General features: G+C 45.0%; 1 protein-coding gene across 1 annotated transcript in view; it reads right to left on the minus strand.

Moving 5' to 3' along the window:
• Positions 1-269: 269 nt before the first annotated feature.
• The window catches only part of LOC143980794 (transketolase-like protein 2), a 29,232-nt gene continuing 10,349 nt past the window's right edge, over positions 270-19,152 (minus strand). The window contains exons 2-14 of the mRNA XM_077479028.1: positions 18,986-19,103; positions 16,678-16,791; positions 14,200-14,297; positions 13,563-13,754; positions 10,570-10,697; positions 10,287-10,480; positions 7,262-7,426; positions 6,873-7,029; positions 4,961-5,091; positions 2,524-2,607; positions 2,318-2,414; positions 1,364-1,483; positions 270-927 (exon numbers count right to left, since the gene is read on the minus strand). Of these exons, the coding sequence (XP_077335154.1) occupies positions 755-927; positions 1,364-1,483; positions 2,318-2,414; positions 2,524-2,607; positions 4,961-5,091; positions 6,873-7,029; positions 7,262-7,426; positions 10,287-10,480; positions 10,570-10,697; positions 13,563-13,754; positions 14,200-14,297; positions 16,678-16,791; positions 18,986-19,103 (1,771 nt within the window). The 3' untranslated portion in view covers positions 270-754. The remainder of the gene's footprint in view (positions 928-1,363; positions 1,484-2,317; positions 2,415-2,523; positions 2,608-4,960; positions 5,092-6,872; positions 7,030-7,261; positions 7,427-10,286; positions 10,481-10,569; positions 10,698-13,562; positions 13,755-14,199; positions 14,298-16,677; positions 16,792-18,985; positions 19,104-19,152) is intronic.

The raw sequence follows: 19,152 nt of genomic DNA on the forward strand, positions 1-19,152 counted from the left end.
GCAAAGTGAAGCTTTGCCTCATTTAATAAGCTCTGTAGCAAGTGCATTTGCAGTGTACTTGCCTTTGGCCTAGAGGCGACTCAGTTCGCATTGTGCGCTATATAAGTATTTCATTCAAAAACAAACCCACGGCCTGTCTGTAGGACATATTCCCTTTAAGAAATTTAATCCCACACCCCCTTTGGACCAAAAAACAAACATGGTTTGACATTAAGGCTTTATAGAAGTGTCAAAGCCTCTAGCCAAAAAAATAAAAAGGACATAGACCATTTTCTATAGTTTAAACACAACAAATTAGTCTTTATTAAGTGCTCAGAGGCAGAAACAGAAAAGACAAATCATGGAATGAACTGTAGAGGGGGTCAGTACACCGTTATGGTTACACTGAGGTAGTACAGTAATGTTAAGTCTAGTGAACAAATGGCATCAAACTATGCCAACAGTAACTTGTAATAGTATTAAGGCCGCTACTGCCAACCTGCCCTTCCAAAAACGGTAGCTACCCATTATGCCTCTCCTTCAGTACTTGGAGTCAGTGACTAGTATGTCTGTTGAAATCTCAGGTCATTCTGCTTTTCTTCATTTGCATTTTTACTGCCAGTAGCCACTTGGCTTATCACAACAGCCAGGCAGTTAGTATTTTATGAAGGTCAGCAATGATGGCCTTTGTAATTTTCGGTACAGGTTTCCGTAAACAATTAATCAGCTGCTCTACTTTTCTACTCTGCAACATTCTGTAACACTACCAGCCTCATTAATTTGCAAAGGTCGACTTTACTGCTTCAACAATGCATTTGGAACTGATGCCGAACATTTCTAACAACTCTGTAGGCTTTCCACTACGAGGAACCCCTTTGACTGCCAGACTCTGAACGATGAATCCGGGCTCTCCGGCCAAGGCTGAGGCCACTGCATCTCCAATGCCCCCTGAAATAAAGAGGGAAATGAAGTCACTGTTAAAGAAGAAGGTCATGTACAACTAGGAAGCTACAGCCACCATGCATCTCAAGCTCAGATCTGCTGCTTGTCCCTGCCAAATGCAAAGTGTTGCCAAACAAGAGTGGGAAAAAATGGTTTAAATAAAATACATTGTAATCCCCGTTTAGTGCTGGCAGGTCTTGCAGCAAGGATGGCCAAACAAGCAGACATTGTCAATGACACAAAGCGTCACCTTAAAGGACTTGACATATTAAGCAGCTTCATAAACCATTTCAGATAAATTGCTCTGAAGGCAAAGTTCACTTTTTACACCATATGACACCTGTATTTAGGGTTTAACATGCAAATGCCACAGAGGTACCATATTCCATCTACTGAAACCAAAAATAGCTGGCACATAAATCCAGTTGGACAGATCTTTTACCTTCTTTGTAATGATCCTCTACAGTAATGATATGACCACCTGTAGCTCTGCCACTGGATATAATGGTAGCGACATCCAGAGGTTTAATGGTGAATGGATCAATCACTCTGATATTGATGCCTAAAAGGGGGGGGGAAAGAAAAAAAAAAAAAAAAAAAAAAAAGAAGATTGAGACCATTAGAGGCTTCGAGCAAAGCATAATACACTACATAAACAGATGTATTACTCCCTGGGAGGAGGAGCCAGTGATGTCAGCCAGGTGTTGGCATACACGGAGAGGCGAGGAGTGAGCCTGACTTTTTGCACAAGACTGGGTGTTTGAGTGTATCGTTGTGCTTATACCTAGCCTTTAGTTTACTGTGCACGCCATTGTGTGTTTCTCTCTCCATTTATGTAAATTAGGAGCCAAGGAGAAAGGGTTGAGGAATAAGGCACACCCTGAGAAGCTGGACATTATTGTAACTGAAACTGACAGTTTTGTTCGCCGCAGGGTGATTTGGATCACACATATGGGACTGAGAACCACAGAGATCGAGAAAATGTGTATATTATGTGTGACCCCTGATCGCAGTCATTGGAGGTTTAACCCATAGGACTTGGCTCATTTTATTCTGTTTCCATCAGATGTATGATTGATGAGTATCCATTTGACATATATGAACACCGCATTGGAGCACAGGAATTGTTTTGTTGATGGCATTTGAGGTAGTGTTACACAGTAACTTACCTATGCATAAAAGAGCACTGTGTTTCTCATATCAATTAGTGCACTAATCATATTTGTTTAATTGATTAACAAGATCGCTGGCATGTACTCATACAGTTGAGGTCTAGGCCTTGCTTAGTTAAATGCTCATCTCACCATGCCTAGAATTACGGTGGTAATCAAAGGTTGCAATAAAAAAAAAAAAAAAAAAAAAAAAAAAAAAGCACATAAAATAAAGACAGACTAACCTTGTTTGGCGAGCTCATCTGCAGCAGTCAGCGCCTCATGCAGCGTGACCCCCGCTCCGATCACCGTCACCCTGTCTGAATCGCTCTGACGTACAACCTTGGAAAAAGACAAGATAGTACCATTTAAAAAATAATAAAAAATTGAACACAACACATTCTAAAATTGTGAATTATAAATTCAAAGCCAACATCTTAAGACTTATTACCTTTGCTTGCCCAATTTCAAACTTTTCCTCGGGAGAGTAGATGATCGCAGTATCCGGTCTACTGGTTCTAATAAAACATATACCCTAAAATATAAAAAGAAAGAAACAGGGGCTGGTCAGAAATTAGTATTAAACACTTCCCGCCCAAGGACATCATATGACATCCTGAACTATCAGTGGGAATATCTGAAAGATGCCTGCAGCTACAGGCATCATTTAGACATCTTTTTCTGCCGGCGATTCTGTGCATCATAGCAGCAGTTCCACTGCTTGATCGTTCTTACCGGTGATGGGAGGGCAACACACCCACCCTCCCCAGAGAAAGAATCAGCTGCCACCAGATGAGCAGTGAGGCGACAGTCATCTCTATGGTCGGAGGTGTGATGTTATGACGTCACGTCCTGGTTGCAGATGTAAACAAGGCTGCGATTGTGGCTGCCAAGCATGAGACTCATGCTTTCCAGCCTGGAGGAGAGATGTGGGGTCTTAACCCTGCATCTCTCCATAAAGAGGATCTGTCATCCACTATTCCTATTACAAGGGATGTTCCTTGTAATAGGAATAAAAAAGTGATATATAATAAATAAAAATAATAAAGTGTAAGACGCCCCTGGTGGTTTATGCTCAGAAGCTAATGTACACATTAGTCTTTCACATATATTTAAACGCTGTTCAAACCACACATGTGGCACGTTGCCATGTGCTTTAGAGTGCAAGCAACAATTCTAGCTAGACCTCTAACGCTAAACATGTAACCTGCAAAAAATTTTAAAGTGTCGCCTAGGGAGATTAAGTACTGAAGTTTGGCGTCATTCCGAGTGTGCGCAATTTTAAAGCGTGACTTAACGTGAAAAAGTTTTACCATTTTATTTTTTAAAACAATTAGGGCTGAAACGATTAATCGATAATGAAAATCGTTGTCAACGATTTTCATTATCGATTAGTTGGTCCACACCATGTGATCCGTGGAGCGGGCCACGGCCTTAGGAAAGGACGCGGCTTCAGCCTAGCTCCGGAGCTGGCGGCCATCTTGGTACACCCGACGGCGAGCTGCACACCAACATCACCCCCAGCGCGGCGTTCAGCCTGTGTCAGCCCAAGTGAAGGAATTCTGGAGGAGTCACACTGGATGCCTTGCCTGCCCTCATTCAAAACTACTTTTATGCAGGTACCACTACATTTATTACCTAATCTAACCTAATAACCAACATCTATTAGATAGTAGTTAGTTATTATCTAATCCTATCTATGCCTTTCCACTTGCTTGGCACAGCCACATTGTTGATTTAAATAAAAAAGGCACAACACTATCTCTCCACATAGCATATCACTGAACATTTGCGCCAATAGGCATTCCGGGACTCATCACGGCGGTCTGTTTGGAGGAACTTTGATCAGTGGTGAGCTTGGCGCAAATCAGTGATATGCTGACTATGTTTTTATGCTTTTAATAAGCTGCATTTTATTGGGGGGAGATAGTGTTATACATTTTATTTAAATAAACAATGTGGCTGTGGGGGGGGCGGGGATAGTGTTATTTTTTGCCGATCCGAAAATTGATCCGATCCGTGACTCGGATGCGAGGAACGATCCGATCTGTGAGTTTTTTGATCCGTTGCACCCCTAGTCTGTACCTTCCCCCCTGCTGGTCTGTTAGAATCCTGTGTATCCTCCCGTGTCCTACGCATGCACCACGTCCATGACCACGCAGCTACGCCTGCTTGCATTCTCCACCCAGATGACGTCCTGCCAGCAACGCGCCTGCGCTGCCTTCGGCTCCTCCTCCCCCCCCCCCACCCAGCAGCCTTCTGATAGACCCGCCGCAGAGCACAGGAGCGTTAAGCCCTCGCCGGGCCGCTTTCCATCACTGACGTGATTGGAGGTTGTGCTCTGCACATGCGTGCATCCATCTCCTGGCTTCGGGGTGCCCTTCGCTCCATTTGGAGGAGTGGGCCGAGTCACGTGTGGCGGGTCCGGACTGAGACACCGCCCCACACCAAGGAGGAGCTGCTGTCACCATGAAGGGGTGAGAAAACCCAAGACAGAGGAGGGGGAGCACTGACACCATGTGAGAGGGGAGGAATGTGTCATCTATACTGGGGGGGGGGGGGGGGGAGAAGTATATATATATTATATATCCCCTTTTTCATTTTATATCTGATTAATAGAAAAAATAAGTCGGCCGATTAATCGATTATGAAAATAATCGTTAGTTGCAGCCCCAACATTAATATTCCACCACCACAAAAAAAAAAAAAAAAGAAAAAAAAAATGTAGGAGAGGAGTGCCAGAATAGACAAAGGCTTTATCCAGCAAGCTCCCCTGCCACACACACCCCCCATTAGAGAACCTATCATGGGAGTTTATTGTGGACACTTTACAGCCACTTTAAAATAACTGCTATGCACAATAATGCATTACTGAATAGGACACTTACTGGAGTGTTGGCAGCCAGAGCGACTGCATATTCTGTGGACACACCATCACTGGGATAGAAGACTGTACAGGATGGGATGGCACGGAACATGGCAATATCCTCCAAAGCCATCTGAGAAGGACCGTCCTCACCTGACCATACAAAAAACATTTGTAATCATTCCAATCTGCACAATGGTTTCGTTTTGGACTTGAAATGTAAACTAGAAGTTGCATCCTGGCACCTGGGCTTATGTCAGTGACAGGTGCTTCAGCTGCCATTACAGGGCAGGCTACAGGACAACGCCATTGTGGGGAAAGCAACTGGTAGTGCAGGAGGAAGAGAACCTGGGGATGGAGCAGGATGAGAGTGGCTGGCAGGAAAAGCAAGCGTCCAGAAGAATGCAGTACAACTGGGAATCCCCGGCAGCTAGTCATCCACAAAGGGGGGAGCTCATTGCCACAACCACTATCCATCCTCTGCTGCAGAGGGGAGTGGGGAGTACCTGAGCTCCGATATCTGGAGAGGGAGCTACACCTGCACCTTCCCCTGGCTATGCCTGCTCACCTGAGATCTCCTCTGATCTTTACACATGGCACATGAAACCTGGGGCATCAGGGGGAAAAAAAAATTATACACTGAAAGGGGGCATGGTCTGCCCCTTGCGGGAGTGTCATCCTAGCGCACCCAGTCCTCCACCTCTCCTCAATCTCCCTGTGTTACGGAGCTGAATTGCCCAGCCATAGTAACAATGTCCTGCCTCCTGTGATAGACAGCACACTGAATCAGCATGACATGATTACAGGAGGCAAGACAGTTACCGCAGCCCGGGCAATTCAAATCCAGCTGTGACACGGAGATCGCTGCCAATGCGGGCACAGGCATGCTGCATATGATGGGCACTGGTAAAGCTGCATTGATCTCTTGGATCACATCTGCTACAGATGCACCAAATGGAAATTTTACAATTAGCAGTGTTTAAGAGATTGCAGACATTATACAAGAGACGATTAGAGAATACATTTTTTTCCTTGACCCAAGTGCCAATAAATTCATATTAATTTAATATTGCTTAAAAAGTTAAATATATACATATACCACACACTTTAAATGCACCTTCAGTATTGGTTTTTAGCCTAGTGCATCCTCTATTTTTCGGTAACAAAATTTCCAGTCAGTGCACCCCTATTAGAAACCTTTATAGCACCACATTGCAGTTACCCATAATGCCACACACACTGCAACTATCTTAAACACCTGTCTCCAGCCAGGAGAAAGCAGCACCTATGTGCCAATATATTGGCCAAAAGGGGGGTGCACTCTTCCCCTCAGCCTTCTGGGACACATCACAGGTCCCAGGAGACAGCAAGACCATGCAAAGAGCACAGCTCATATATGTGCAGTGGAAGCATGAAGGCTTCACTGGCAGATTCTCCTAGTTAAGATGCTGGGACCTGGACTCAAATGCCACTGCAGAATCATCTCAGGCCTTCAAAAGGGGATGACAAGTCAATAGAAAAGTGCAGGGGGGGGGGGGGGGCGCGGCAACAATGCTCTAGGTTTTAGGCTACATTCCCACCTGAGCTTTTTTAGCTCAAACTCCCAAAAAACCAACATGGAATATCCCATTAATTTCAAGGGCACCTGTTCACATCTGACCGTTTTGTCACCTGAAGCTAAACGCCTGAACACCACCCAGAAACACATGCACATACACTTCTTTGGGGCAGATTACAGGCATTTTTATGCCTTTTACATTGCCACCAAACAGTAAAACACCCAACTCTGAAAGGCTCAGGTGTGAACGCAGTCTTTAGGTTCTGCAGGGGAGATCAGTAAAACAAATGTTTTTTTTTTCTTCTGAGAGAAAATAAATAAAGCGAAAGCAGTCAGGTCAAGATACCCAAGGCATTAAGTTAGAAAGACAACTCACCAATAGAAACTCCACAGTGTGAGCCACACAGGTTAACATTGGACTGAGAAATGGCACCCATACGAATGTGGTCATACGCTCTGGAGAGGAAGGCAGCAAATGTGCTGGCAAAGGCAACAGTGCGTTTGCGTGTGGCACAGCCCATTGCCACACTAACCTGTAACAGAGATAACAATTACTTCCACAAATCCAGTATTCTGTACAATTGTCAACCTGATAGCCCATTTAAACATCTGGATTTGTTTTTAGTCTAGCCTGCAAGGTAAAGTTTAATTCCAAATAGAGTTCCAAACAAAAATTAAACTCCTTTGAAAAAGATATGCACTCCCCCTCCCCCATTATTAAAAATCCAATGACGACAATACATCAATATAATGAAGGTTTCTTACCATATTCTGTTCAGCGATGTAGCACTCTATAAAACGGTCAGGATGCTCATTCTTGAACATCTCAGAGAAGGTGGAGTTTTTGGTGTCCCCATCCAGAGCGATGACCCGGCTGCTGGCATGTCCAAGTTTAGCAAGAGCCATGCCATAAGCTTTACGTGTTGCAATCTAAAAACGAAAGGGGGGGGGGGGGAGAGAAAGGGAGGGCAAAGTAGTAAGCCAAGAGTGGATGTCAACATGCAGGACACACTTCAAGCCAATACTGCCACCACCAATACCAAGAAATCGTAAATGGGGATGGACTTCTCATGACTAGGGGTGCAACGGATAGTCACCGATCCGTGATACGAATGGGTCACCCCGCTTGGATCAGAACATGCCGCAATCTCGGCCTTAGGAAAGGCTGCGGCTTCGGCCTAGCTCCGAAGCGGCGGTCATTCTGCACCCAGGCGTTTACAATGTGATCGCTCCGACGCCCTCTCCCCTCTGTACAGTGGAGGGGGGAGAGATCGGGTGGAAGCTGCCATACCCAGCCAATACTACAGTGGGGGCTATATGGTGGTTGAATTTTCACAGGTTTTTGCCGATGCGAAAAATGATCCGTGAGTTTTTTTTGATCCATTGCACCCCTACTCATGACACAACACTGAGCATTGGCTACCATAAAAGGAATGGCTCCCAACTGCCATGCTTAAAAAGGGGTTAACACATTAACAATATTGGCATTAGCACGAAGGAAGAACAACTTCTGGCCAAGCCTCAGCATACTACTGAGCAAGGGAAGCATTCAAGAGAACAAAAAATTATTAAAAAAAAAATAAAAATGGGATCATCTTCTAAAAATCTACATGGACCATGGGGTCTGTCACATTGTTGTGCTTGGAGGCAACAGCCAACAATCAGAAAGTACAGAAGAACCCAGATACCCATTTGTCTAGAGTTTAATTGTTGCCGTGTACACAGATTATGCCATCATTCATAGGTTACCTAGAACTACATGTAGATAATTTACCTTCCGACAGCAAGCAGACAAGTCATATGCAGTACACTAGGTCTTGCCATGATTGTCAGTTTTGCAGGCAAATGGAAGCAATCAGGCACAATTAGTCAGAACTCCATATATCCTTTATAGTAAAGTTACAACCAGTAGGAAACAAGCTTGCTTATTAACCACTTCAGATCCGCGCTATTGCCAAATGACGGCATTAGCGCGGACCTACATTTCCGGGACTACGTCTATTGACGTCGTCCCGGTTACGAGCGGCCTGCGCGCCCCCTGAGGGGCGCGCTGTGATTGGCGAGTCCGTGAGACTCGCCTGATCACCGATCCGTGTAAGGGGTCGATCCCGACCCCTTATCACGTGATCAGCTGTCAGCCAATGACAGCTGATCATGTGATAGAACGGAGCCGGTAATTGGCTATTATTCCTCCTCGCGCTGACAGCGCGAGGAGAGAAAAAAAAAGCCGATCACCGGCGGCCGTGATCGGGACATCAGTCCCGATCACGGCCATCAATACAAGGGACCACCTGCCACCTGCCTGTGCCCACCTGCCTCCCGCAGTGCCATCCTGAAGTAAAATAAAAGCAAAAGTAAGTGCCCCCCGTCAGTGCCCATAGTGCCCCCCACAGTGCCTCAAAGGTGCTGCACCCCAGTGCCGCCCACCGGTGCAGCCCATCAGTGTCCACCGGTGCAGCCCATCAGTGTCCACCGGTGCAGCCCATCAGTGTCCACCGGTGCAGCCCATCAGTGTCCACCGGTGCAGCCCATCAGTGTCCACCGGTGCAGCCCATCAGTGTCCACCGGTGCAGCCCATCAGTGTCCACCGGTGCAGCCCATCAGTGTCCACCGGTGCAGCCCATCAGTGTCCACCGGTGCAGCCCATCAGTGTCCACCGGTGCAGCCCATCAGTGTCCACCGGTGCAGCCCATCAGTGTCCACCGGTGCAGCCCATCAGTGTCCACCGGTGCAGCCCATCAGTGTCCACCGGTGCAGCCCATCAGTGTCCACCGGTGCAGCCCATCAGTGTCCACCGGTGCAGCCCATCAGTGCCCACCAATGCAGCCCATCAGTGCCCACCAATGCAGCCCATCAGTGCCCACCAATGCAGCCCATCAGTGCCGCCTAATCAGCGCACTTCAATGAAGGAGAAAAATGACCCGTTTGCAAAATTTTATAACAAACTATTAAAACATGATTTTTTTTTTTGCATCTTTTTTTGTTTGTTTAGCAAAAAATAAAACTCCGAGCTGTAACTAAATACCACCAAAAGAAAGCTCTATTTGTGGGAAAAAAATGATAAAAATTCATTTGGGTACAGTGTTGTATGACCGCGTAATTGTCACTCAAAGTGCATCAGCGCTGAAAGCTGAAAATTGGTCTGGGACTGAGGGGGGTTTAAGTGCCCAGTAAGCAAGTGGTTAAAAGCACAGCGCCATTATGTCTACTAAAAAGGTTTTATTCGAAGGTTACAGCACAGTTCTTCTAGGATTTGTAACAAGCTTGTGCTTTGCCTTAATGTGTTGGGATGGACATCTACTGGGTTTGACTTTGCTATCATGAATAAAAGGATGTCTGGACCTCTAATAGAGCACATAGTGATCAATTCCCATCAATTTAAATCCAGATATGTTCTACTTGATAACTTTAGTGTTACCTGCCAGACAAGATTCTTTAAAAGACACAAGAAAGTGGATTCTAGCGGCTGTACGGTGTTGCCAGTAGCTTCCAACAAGCAAGTTTGATCCCTGATGAAGGGAAGCTTTGGCCCCTAACACATGTTGACCAATTTTCTACTGGTTGTGACTTTTCCCATCAAGAACAGATACAAAGACTCATTATGGGCTTCCAAATGAAGATATGGCACTCTACCTTCCATTCATCTAAATCCTCACATAGGGCAAGATCCACGAGTCTGCCCTACATGCAACTTATGTCCGAGAGAATGAAACCAAGTGGTACATTGTCAGATAGGAAATAGGAGTTGCCCGATAAACAACCCCCCCCCCCCCCCCCCACACACACTCACCTTGTCACCAACTTTGTAGCTTGGAGGAGTGGGCATTGTAATGTTGTCAATGCTGACCTCAGGAGCATCTTTGATGGGAGCTAAGGGAGTCAGTTTCTTGTTGGTCTGGGTCCGATTCTGGATCTCATTAATGATAGACTCCACCTTGTCTTTAGGCATAGGCTTTCCATGCCAGTTATCTTGATCTTCAACACCTGAAGAGAGAAACAAGATATAAAGTAACAAAGCGTACAAATATCTTACAACTGTCAAACGTATATGAACACGCCATGCGAGACCTTACCTGAAATGCCTTTTCCTTTGTAGGTTTTAGCAATGATAGCGGTGGGCTTGTCTTTCACGTTGGCTGCCTGCCAAAGAGCATAGCACAATTCCTCCACATTATGGCCGTCCACAACGTAGGTGTTCCATCTGCAAACACAAGGGGGGGGGGGGGGGAATAGAAAAAATAAATAAATAAATAAAAAAAATTTAAAAAGTCAAAGAAGTCTGTTACCAGGATGTTGCACGCACAAGACCCAGTGAGCCCTGGGTGACAAGCCTCTGATGTATAAGAAAGGGAATATGATGCATCTTTCAGGACAGCCACCTACAAGGATAAAGCAAGCACTTCCTCTAATGCCATGTACACGGACTATCCGGCGGTCCAGAGTCCAAGTCACCCGTGTGTGGGCTAGAGGTCGACCAATATATCGGCCGATATTTGCCGTTTTTTTAATAATCGGCATTGGCCGATTGTGCTGATAAAAAGCCGATTTAGAACTACAGTGGGACTTTGAAATGACTTCTGTAAGAAGTCAGTGTAAGTTGCTGAGTTGAACAAAATGATACAATGTTTACACTTGAATGAATGAAGTCATCTCTGTGTGTAGAAGTTCTCAGTTTAACCATTTAAAGACTAAATCTTTTCTGACACTTGTTGCTTACAAGTAAAAATCCTGTATTTTCTGCCAGAAAATCACTTAGACCCCCCAAAAATTATATATATTTTTTTAGCAGAGATCCTAGGGAATAAAATAGCGGTTGTTGCAATATTTTATGTCACATGGCATTTGCACAGAGGTCTTTCAAATGCATTTTTTTGGGAAAAAAATACACCATTTAAAAAATAACACAGTAAAGTTAGCCCATTTTTTTTTTTTTTGTCCAAAAGTTTTGACTACCTGTTTTTATTGAATATATAGTTTTTTTTTAATCTAAATCATACATACAAGTAAACTGATTGGAGGTTTGTTTTGTTTAATAAATGTTTAAATGTAAGAAATTTTCTGTATCACTTATGAAGACTGCTTTCACACTGGAGCGGGCAGACGTTGATGGTAAAACACAAGTTTTAGCGGCTCTTTACCATCATTTTAGCGGTGCTATTTGGCTGCTAGTGGGGCAAATATAACCCAGCTAGCGGCCAAGGAAGAGGTTGAATGCGCCCATGAAGCACTGCTGCCAAATCGCATTGCATGCGCTTCGGCAGTGGTGCCCATTCATATCAATGGGCAGGAGTGGTGGAGGAGCGGTATACACCACTCCAAACGTGCTGCTTGCAGGACTTTTTTTTAAAGATCCTGCCAGCGCATCGCCTCAGTGTGAAAGCTCTCTGTCTTTCACACAGACTGCAGGGGAGTCATTTTGCAGGCACTTTACAGGCGCTATTTTTAGCCCAAAAGCGCCTGAAAAACGCCCCAGTGGGAAAGGTGTGTTATATCAAGGGGGATTAAAAATAAATAAAATCGGCCTAACATATCGGCCCAAAAAAAAATCTGCATCATATCGGCTGCCATGATTTCTAAATATCGGCATCGGCCAGAGAAAAACCCATATCGGTCGACCTCTAGTGTGGGCTCCAGCAGACTCTTCCCAAAAGTCTGGTGAACAAAGAAAGAAGTCTTGACTCAAAGTAGTAGATTAGACAGTTCGGGGGGGGGGGGGGGGAAGGTCTTCTCACCGGGCTCCTCCACTATCTTCTGCTCTTTTACTAGCAGAGGAGCCCGGCTTTCTCAGTCACCGCCGTCCAGGAGTCATCTTCCAGCATTGGCCCGCTCTTGCTGCTGTCGCCTTCTTTCTTCCAATGTTGACATGATGCTCTCTCCGGCTGTAATGCTGGGGACGCGGTGCCTTATATTAGGCATAAGGGGCAGGGTCACATGAGCCAAGAAAGAGCGAAGACCCCCGGGCTCCTCCGAAAGAGCAGAAGCTAGCGGAGGAGCCCAGCGAGAAGACCCCCAGAGCTGTCTAAGTACTTTAAAAACCTGTGTTGTGTTTTTTTATTAACACTTTTTCCCCCTCAGGTGAATACTCCTAGGGTGGGCCCCCCCCATTATAAAGGGGGCTCCCGGATTCTGATAAGCCGCCCACAGACCGACAACCAATGGCCAGGGTTGTCAGGAAGAGGCCCTTGTCCTCATCAACATGGGGGCAAGCAAAAGCCCCCCCCCCCCCCCCGTGGAGGGCACACGGCCTGGTACAGTTCAGGAGGTGGTCGCTTGCTGGTCCCCACACCCTTTCCTGACCGGCAAGGCTGCGTGCTCGGATAAGGGTCTGGTATGGACCCCCATGCCTTTTCAGTGTAGGGGTTCCCCTTAAAATCTATACTAGGCGACGAGGTGTCAATCTCGCCAACGACAGACTTCCTTCACTAGTCCTGTTCATTTTAAACAGACTTTACTCCATGTGTGGGCAAGTCCGTTCATTTGAAAAGTCCAGTGGACCTCCGCCAAAAGTCCAGTGGATTGTCCGCCAGAAAAGTCCGCTCGTGTGTGGGCAAGTCTGCTCATTTTGAAAGTCCAGCGGACCTCTGCTGCAAAGAGTGTACGCAGCATTAGGGTGGGACTACAGCTTACAAGACTGTGTCCAAAGAGCCTGATCCCCTTTGCTGACAAGATCAGCCTCTAGTGACAGGTAAAAGGGTGGGAGAGCTGAATCATGTTGCCGCTGCACAGATCCGAGATCTCCCCAAATACAGGCTTGTCCGATTGTTGGCCAATGCCATCTTGCCCAGGTACCACTAGAGATTTTAACCCTTACTTTAGTCCCAGAAAAGGTTTTATGCTGCTCATTACTCAGCAGACGAAGCAGGCTGCCTCCCCCTTGCACTATTGCTTGCAATCATGCATTTCTGCCACAGGGAAGCCCTTTCTGCTCTAATACCAACAGAAAAGGCTTAGCCAGCAATCAAGCTGTGCCTCGCCATTGGCGACAGTTCAACTTTAAAAAGAAAGGTATGGAGTTTGAACAAGGTTACCGCTTCATGGCTTATCAGTGTACAAAAAGTGCACTTACCCAAAAGCTTCACATCTCTTCTTGTAGATGTCAGTCTGGTGCTGGAGCGGGGCAGCTTCACTCTGGGCCAGACGGTTTACATCAAAGATGGCCACCAGGTTGTCTAGATTATAAAGAGATGCAAAGGCCATGGCTTCCCATACAGCTCCTTCAGAGGACTCACCATCACCCAGCAGACAATAGACACGATAACTGCAAAAGAGGACCACGTACCAAGAACATGTTTATTAACTTCCCTTCACCATTTCCCAGTTGTCAACCATTTGCGTTTTTTTTTTTTTTTGACTGGAGCCAAGAACGAAAACAAAAATTTGGCACGACATCCTCGCAAATTAATCATCAATACACACACTTCCACATAGAAGTGTGAGCAGTGAACTGCCATATTATCTATACTGCTATGTCACTAGAACACAACTGAATTTTTGGGAACTAGATTCTCCCCCCCCTCCCCCATATAGTTTGGGGATGGGAAGTGAAGGAGAAATTATACAGGATATAGAGAATTATATATATATATATATATATATATATATATATATATATATATATATATATATATATATATATATATATATATATATATATATATATAACACCAACAGTTTGCAACCCCCAATACGTATGGCATACATACCTGGCCTTATCAAAGTTTTTCCCAGTGTAAGCCATGCCACAGGATGCTCCCAGGCCTTGTCCAAGAGAGCCAGTAGCAACATCAACAAATGGCAGTTTCTGTATCAAAAAAATAAAAATATAACCCACACATGCCATTATGGATGAAGTATATATATGGTCATACAAGTCACACTGACATGCAAATTTTTTTGCATTCTTACCTAGGAGATTTTTCCTACCTTTTTTTAATTTAGTGATCAAGTGACTCACATGGCTGCTGTCCTTTGTGTGCAGGGCATGACTGCATTTAATAACCCATGCTCCATGCTGTGGAAACAAAGACTGCCACTCTTGTGACAGAAGATCCAGCCAGTAGTCAGGTAGGGTTGGATGGGAGCGCGCCTTGGGCACCACAGGTTGACTATGGGGCTACAGACAGACATACTAGCTCTGCATTTTGTAGATCTCAGGAGCATGGACAACATACATGAAGTCATGACCACACACACCTCAACTATAGCAGGGCACTAGTTGGCTTTACAGGTATTTACTGAGCACATCCAAGATGCTTGTCAATTGTGAGGGGCAACAGAACACAGCTCAATTTTTTTTTTAGAATTGATTTACCAAACACTAAGGCCCCTTTCACACTGGTGCAACTTGGGACTTCAAAGTCACGCAAGGCATACCCCATGATTTCCAAAGTGTACCATCTAGATCTGTGCAACTTCAAGTCGCAGCATTTTCAAAATAGTCCCTGCACTACTTTGGCCTGAACTTTGATGTAACTTAAGGTCCATAGACCTCAAGATTACACATTTATCGCTTCAAATCATGGTAAAGTCGCACAAGTGTGAAAACAGACCCAAGAATCACCACAGCTGCTACAGTTATGTGTTGTATTTGGAGGGTAGGTTACTAGCCCTGAAGCAGCTGCGCATGGTAACCAAGCTTTATTTTAAAAACATGACTGAACAAGATGAAAATTAGAAGACGATTGGTGTCATACCAGGGTGGATTTGATTTAAATCACTAGTAAAAAGGCTTGGATTTAAACCATCATTTTTAAAGAGCAACTGTCATTTCTGTCCTGCAGCAGCTCCTCCGACCCACTGTTGACTCACCGACACAGTCTCATTAACATTAATGGGACAGCTGGGAATGCAGTAGTGACAACAAAGTGAGGGGCATGGTGGCAGCAGGTGAGTGGATGCCCGCTAACAAGTGCTGCCATGATGGATCTGAAGTGACAGGTGCCCTTTAAAGGAGGATGCAAACCCCCGATTAGTTTACTTCCTCTTTCATTCCCTGCAAAGGCAAATCATAATGGACTACTAGTCACTTACCTGACACAGGAGCCAGCGAAGTCACCGCTGTCCCCTGTAGTCCGGCGCAGCCATCTTCTCGGTGGGGGTCTCACTGCACCGCCGCAGTCATTCGGCGAAGCCGCGATGACATCACTCCTGCGCATGCGAGCCGACACGCGCAGCATCTTAGTCGTTGACGGTGCCGCGCTCAGTGCACGTGGTCTATGGCGCATGCGCCGTAGACAGCGGTGCCTGTCTTTCCGTAAATATCTCCTAAACCGTGTAGGTTTAGGAGATATTTCTTGGACCTACAGGTAAGCCTTAATCTAGGCTTACCTGTAGGTCAAAGTGTGTTGTAAGGGTTTACAACCACTTTAAATGTAAGGACTTATTCTTGATGGTAGTTCGGAAACCTTCATTATGTTTGCAAAGATTCCATTTAGAATAAGCAGCTGTCAGGTTAGTCAAACAGCGATAAAAATGAATCAGGTTGTTGTGTATATAGATTCACTAAACAATGAGATAAAACATAAATCAGGAATATTACTTTATCTCATGGTTACTGTGAAATTATGTGAATGTAGTGCATATTATCTCAGCTTGGATTCATTGACTGAGTTTACCAAAAATGTAACTATTGCAGAATATACAGCCTTGTGCTACATAACTAAGCTCCATTTCATGCTGAATAAACTAATTTTTTAATGCATCTTAAAATAGAAATCCCTTTAGATAAAATGCTTAAAAAAAAAAAAAAAAAAAAAAAAAAAAACACACACAACAACAAACACCCACACAAACACCAATTTGTCTATCCCACTGCTGGGCGCAGACAAACTTGCAACCCCTCAAATCATTTTTCAGAAGGGTGCTGGTGTAAACAGGGAAGTTTGTCCTTCTCTCCCACCCCATTTAAATGGCAAGTCAATATTCTTATTCCAGCAAGAATAAAAATAAAGCCCGTATGACAGATAGCCAGACAATTTTGGTTAGAGATGCACCATGTTTAAATTACTAATTTTTGCCCAACTTAAAAAAATTACATGAATACTGTAGTATCATGTTCAGCCAGGAGGTGGCGCACAAAGCTTCTTTACCCTATAGGTTCATTTTTAGCTACTATTCAGACCATAGCAAGCAGCATCTGGTATAATAGAACACAAATTATAGCTATACACAGCTAGTGTTACCGGAGTGGGATGGCCCTCCAAGTCACAGTCAATCTTCCTCAGGTTGAGAAGGTCGGATTCCTTAATATAACCAGCTTCAACCCATGCAGCATACAGGATGGGAGCAGCATGACCCTGGATAGAAGAATTACACATTTACAAAAAGAAAAGCAAAATATAAAAAAAAAAAAAAGTTTCAAGGTTAGTGTTTATTTTTTTATATACATTTTGGTGGTGAAGCTAGGTGGGGACTGGGGTGCATTGAGATTGGGTGCCTTTGACCATCTCCACCAGAACAGGAGTCTAATCTACTTCTGGTAACAGTTTTCCCTCACTTCCTGTCCAGGTGACACCAACTCTTCCCCATTGTCCAAGACAGACCTGTGGTCACACCTTTGGGGTTCAAAGCACCCTTTACATTGGATATTTATCCATAGGCAACAACCAAAAAGAAGACTAAATCCAATTGAATCATGTACATAAGGGGGGGGGGGTTAATTTTTATGGGTGTGGATAGCCAAAAATGTAGACTTAACAGGCTGCCTTAACGCAACATCTCCACACACACGAAAACGGGCCCCTAAGTGTTTGTCAACCTCATACATGGAGAACAATAAACAAACCCCCCCCCCCCCCCGGGGAGGGATCCCCAGCACAGGTCCCATGCCCTGCCTTCCCTACAATGAGCCCTCAGAGTTCTGCAAAGTGTAACTTCAGCTACCAACCCAGTTTCCTGGAAGCTCAGACAAGCTGTATAAATTCTGCACTTGTAACAGATGGGGTGGTGCGTTTGTGGGACATTCTGAAAAATCCTGCAAGCCGCATCTTTGGGGCACTTAAGGAACAGTGGGTACACTGCTCCCAAAACACCCTGCCCATTGTAATGGCGGCTCATGAAGAGCGCACGCTATGTGTTTTTCAAAGTCTAAACTACAGTTTGGTTTGGGTATAATGGTCTAAATTGGACCTCTGAGAATCCATCTGACTGGAACAAGATGTTCAGCCTGGCCACAGAGAGCACTGTCTTGTGGCAGTGGCATGGAACTATGGTCTGGTTAGGTGCTAAAGTTACTCTTTTGGAGCCAGGTCAGTGGTCCTCTCGCTGTGCTCTCTGGGAGAGGGTATTTAAGATGCGGACGTCATGTGGTTTGGGGTTCCGGTCCAGTATGAAGTGCTGATTACATTGTCCTGATCCTCCTGACCAGCCCCCAGGAAGGCTATGGCCTGGGGTGTGGATCCATCCGATCTTGATGTCTCAGGGCTGGCTAGCCCGAGGCAAGGAAACTGGAGGATTCTGAGGTGGTTGGGTGCCGTCTCCGGTTCGGTAGAGACCCAGAGTACTGAAGAGCACCACATACGGGTTGGTATTCTTAAGAGCCTGGGAGGGCTGAAGTAACAGAGAATCCGGTCTTGTGGATATCACCAAGCAGGCTGAAAGATCCAGGTATCCTACAAGCGTTTCAAGTTTAGTTTCCCTACACGTTCTACAACATCTGTGGCAAAGACTTTGTTCCCGAGTTGACACCTTGTTGGCTGCTAGGCCTTAAGGACTGTCCAACTTTAGTGATCATCCAGCTGCGAATGGCTATTCTCTGGATGCAGTCAAAGTAAGCAAGTTCTTTAAAGTTTTTGGACTGACACCAAGAGTACCTGAACTTCCTTCCCAACCCTCTGATCTCAAGTTGAAAGGCTGTTCAATTGACCGAGTCTTGCAAATAAAATCCATTTAAGTGGATCTGTCATCAGTCTCAAGTTACTGGGCTATTTACCACAAGACATCCACTAGACTTGAAACAAGGAAAACAGAAGGTAACGGTAAGGCCAAAAATAACCAGCAGCTCCTTCGGGCTTTAGTGCTACATAATGAATAGGCAGCGCTGCCAAAGCTCTGCGCCAGCGACGTAACAGTAAAAGTACCACTAAAATTAGGAGAACTTTATACCGCCGACGCTGGCAATGTGAAAGTAGGCTAATGGGGTTAAAAAAATATTACTGATCAAACTTTTGTAAAGTTTTTTTTTTTTTTTACTCATTCCCCTTAAACAAAAAAATTCTCAGAGGACCTTAAGGTCACAAGAAGATAGAAATTATCTTAAGCAATTACAAAGTTAGACTTATGAACAGACAGCAGAAATCTGAAAATATTGTCTGGTCCATAGGGGGTAAACAGGTGTGAGCCAGTGTGGTTAAACATGGTCTATACCTCTGTATGGACTGGGACCCTGAGCATTGCATATACTAGGGTGGACTGTGCTTTTAAATAGGACTTTAGCACATCCAGAACCTGAATTACATGACTTCCATGTGGCAAATCCTCAGTCATTCTCACCTTTGACAAAACAAAGCGGTCATTGTTGAAGTTGCCGGGATCAGTTGCATCGTATCTCATGGTGTTGAAGAAGAGGACAGACAAGATTTCAGCAGCGCTGCAGCAGGATGTGGGATGCCTGTCACAAGGAGCAAAGCACATTAATTGTTTAATAGGAAGATACAGAG

The sequence above is a fragment of the Lithobates pipiens genome, unplaced genomic scaffold (assembly GCF_037356315.1).
Source record: "Lithobates pipiens isolate NorthernLeopardFrog02 unplaced genomic scaffold, aLitPip1_a1.2 Scaffold_1, whole genome shotgun sequence".
Classification (NCBI taxonomy): Eukaryota; Metazoa; Chordata; class Amphibia; order Anura; family Ranidae; genus Lithobates; species Lithobates pipiens.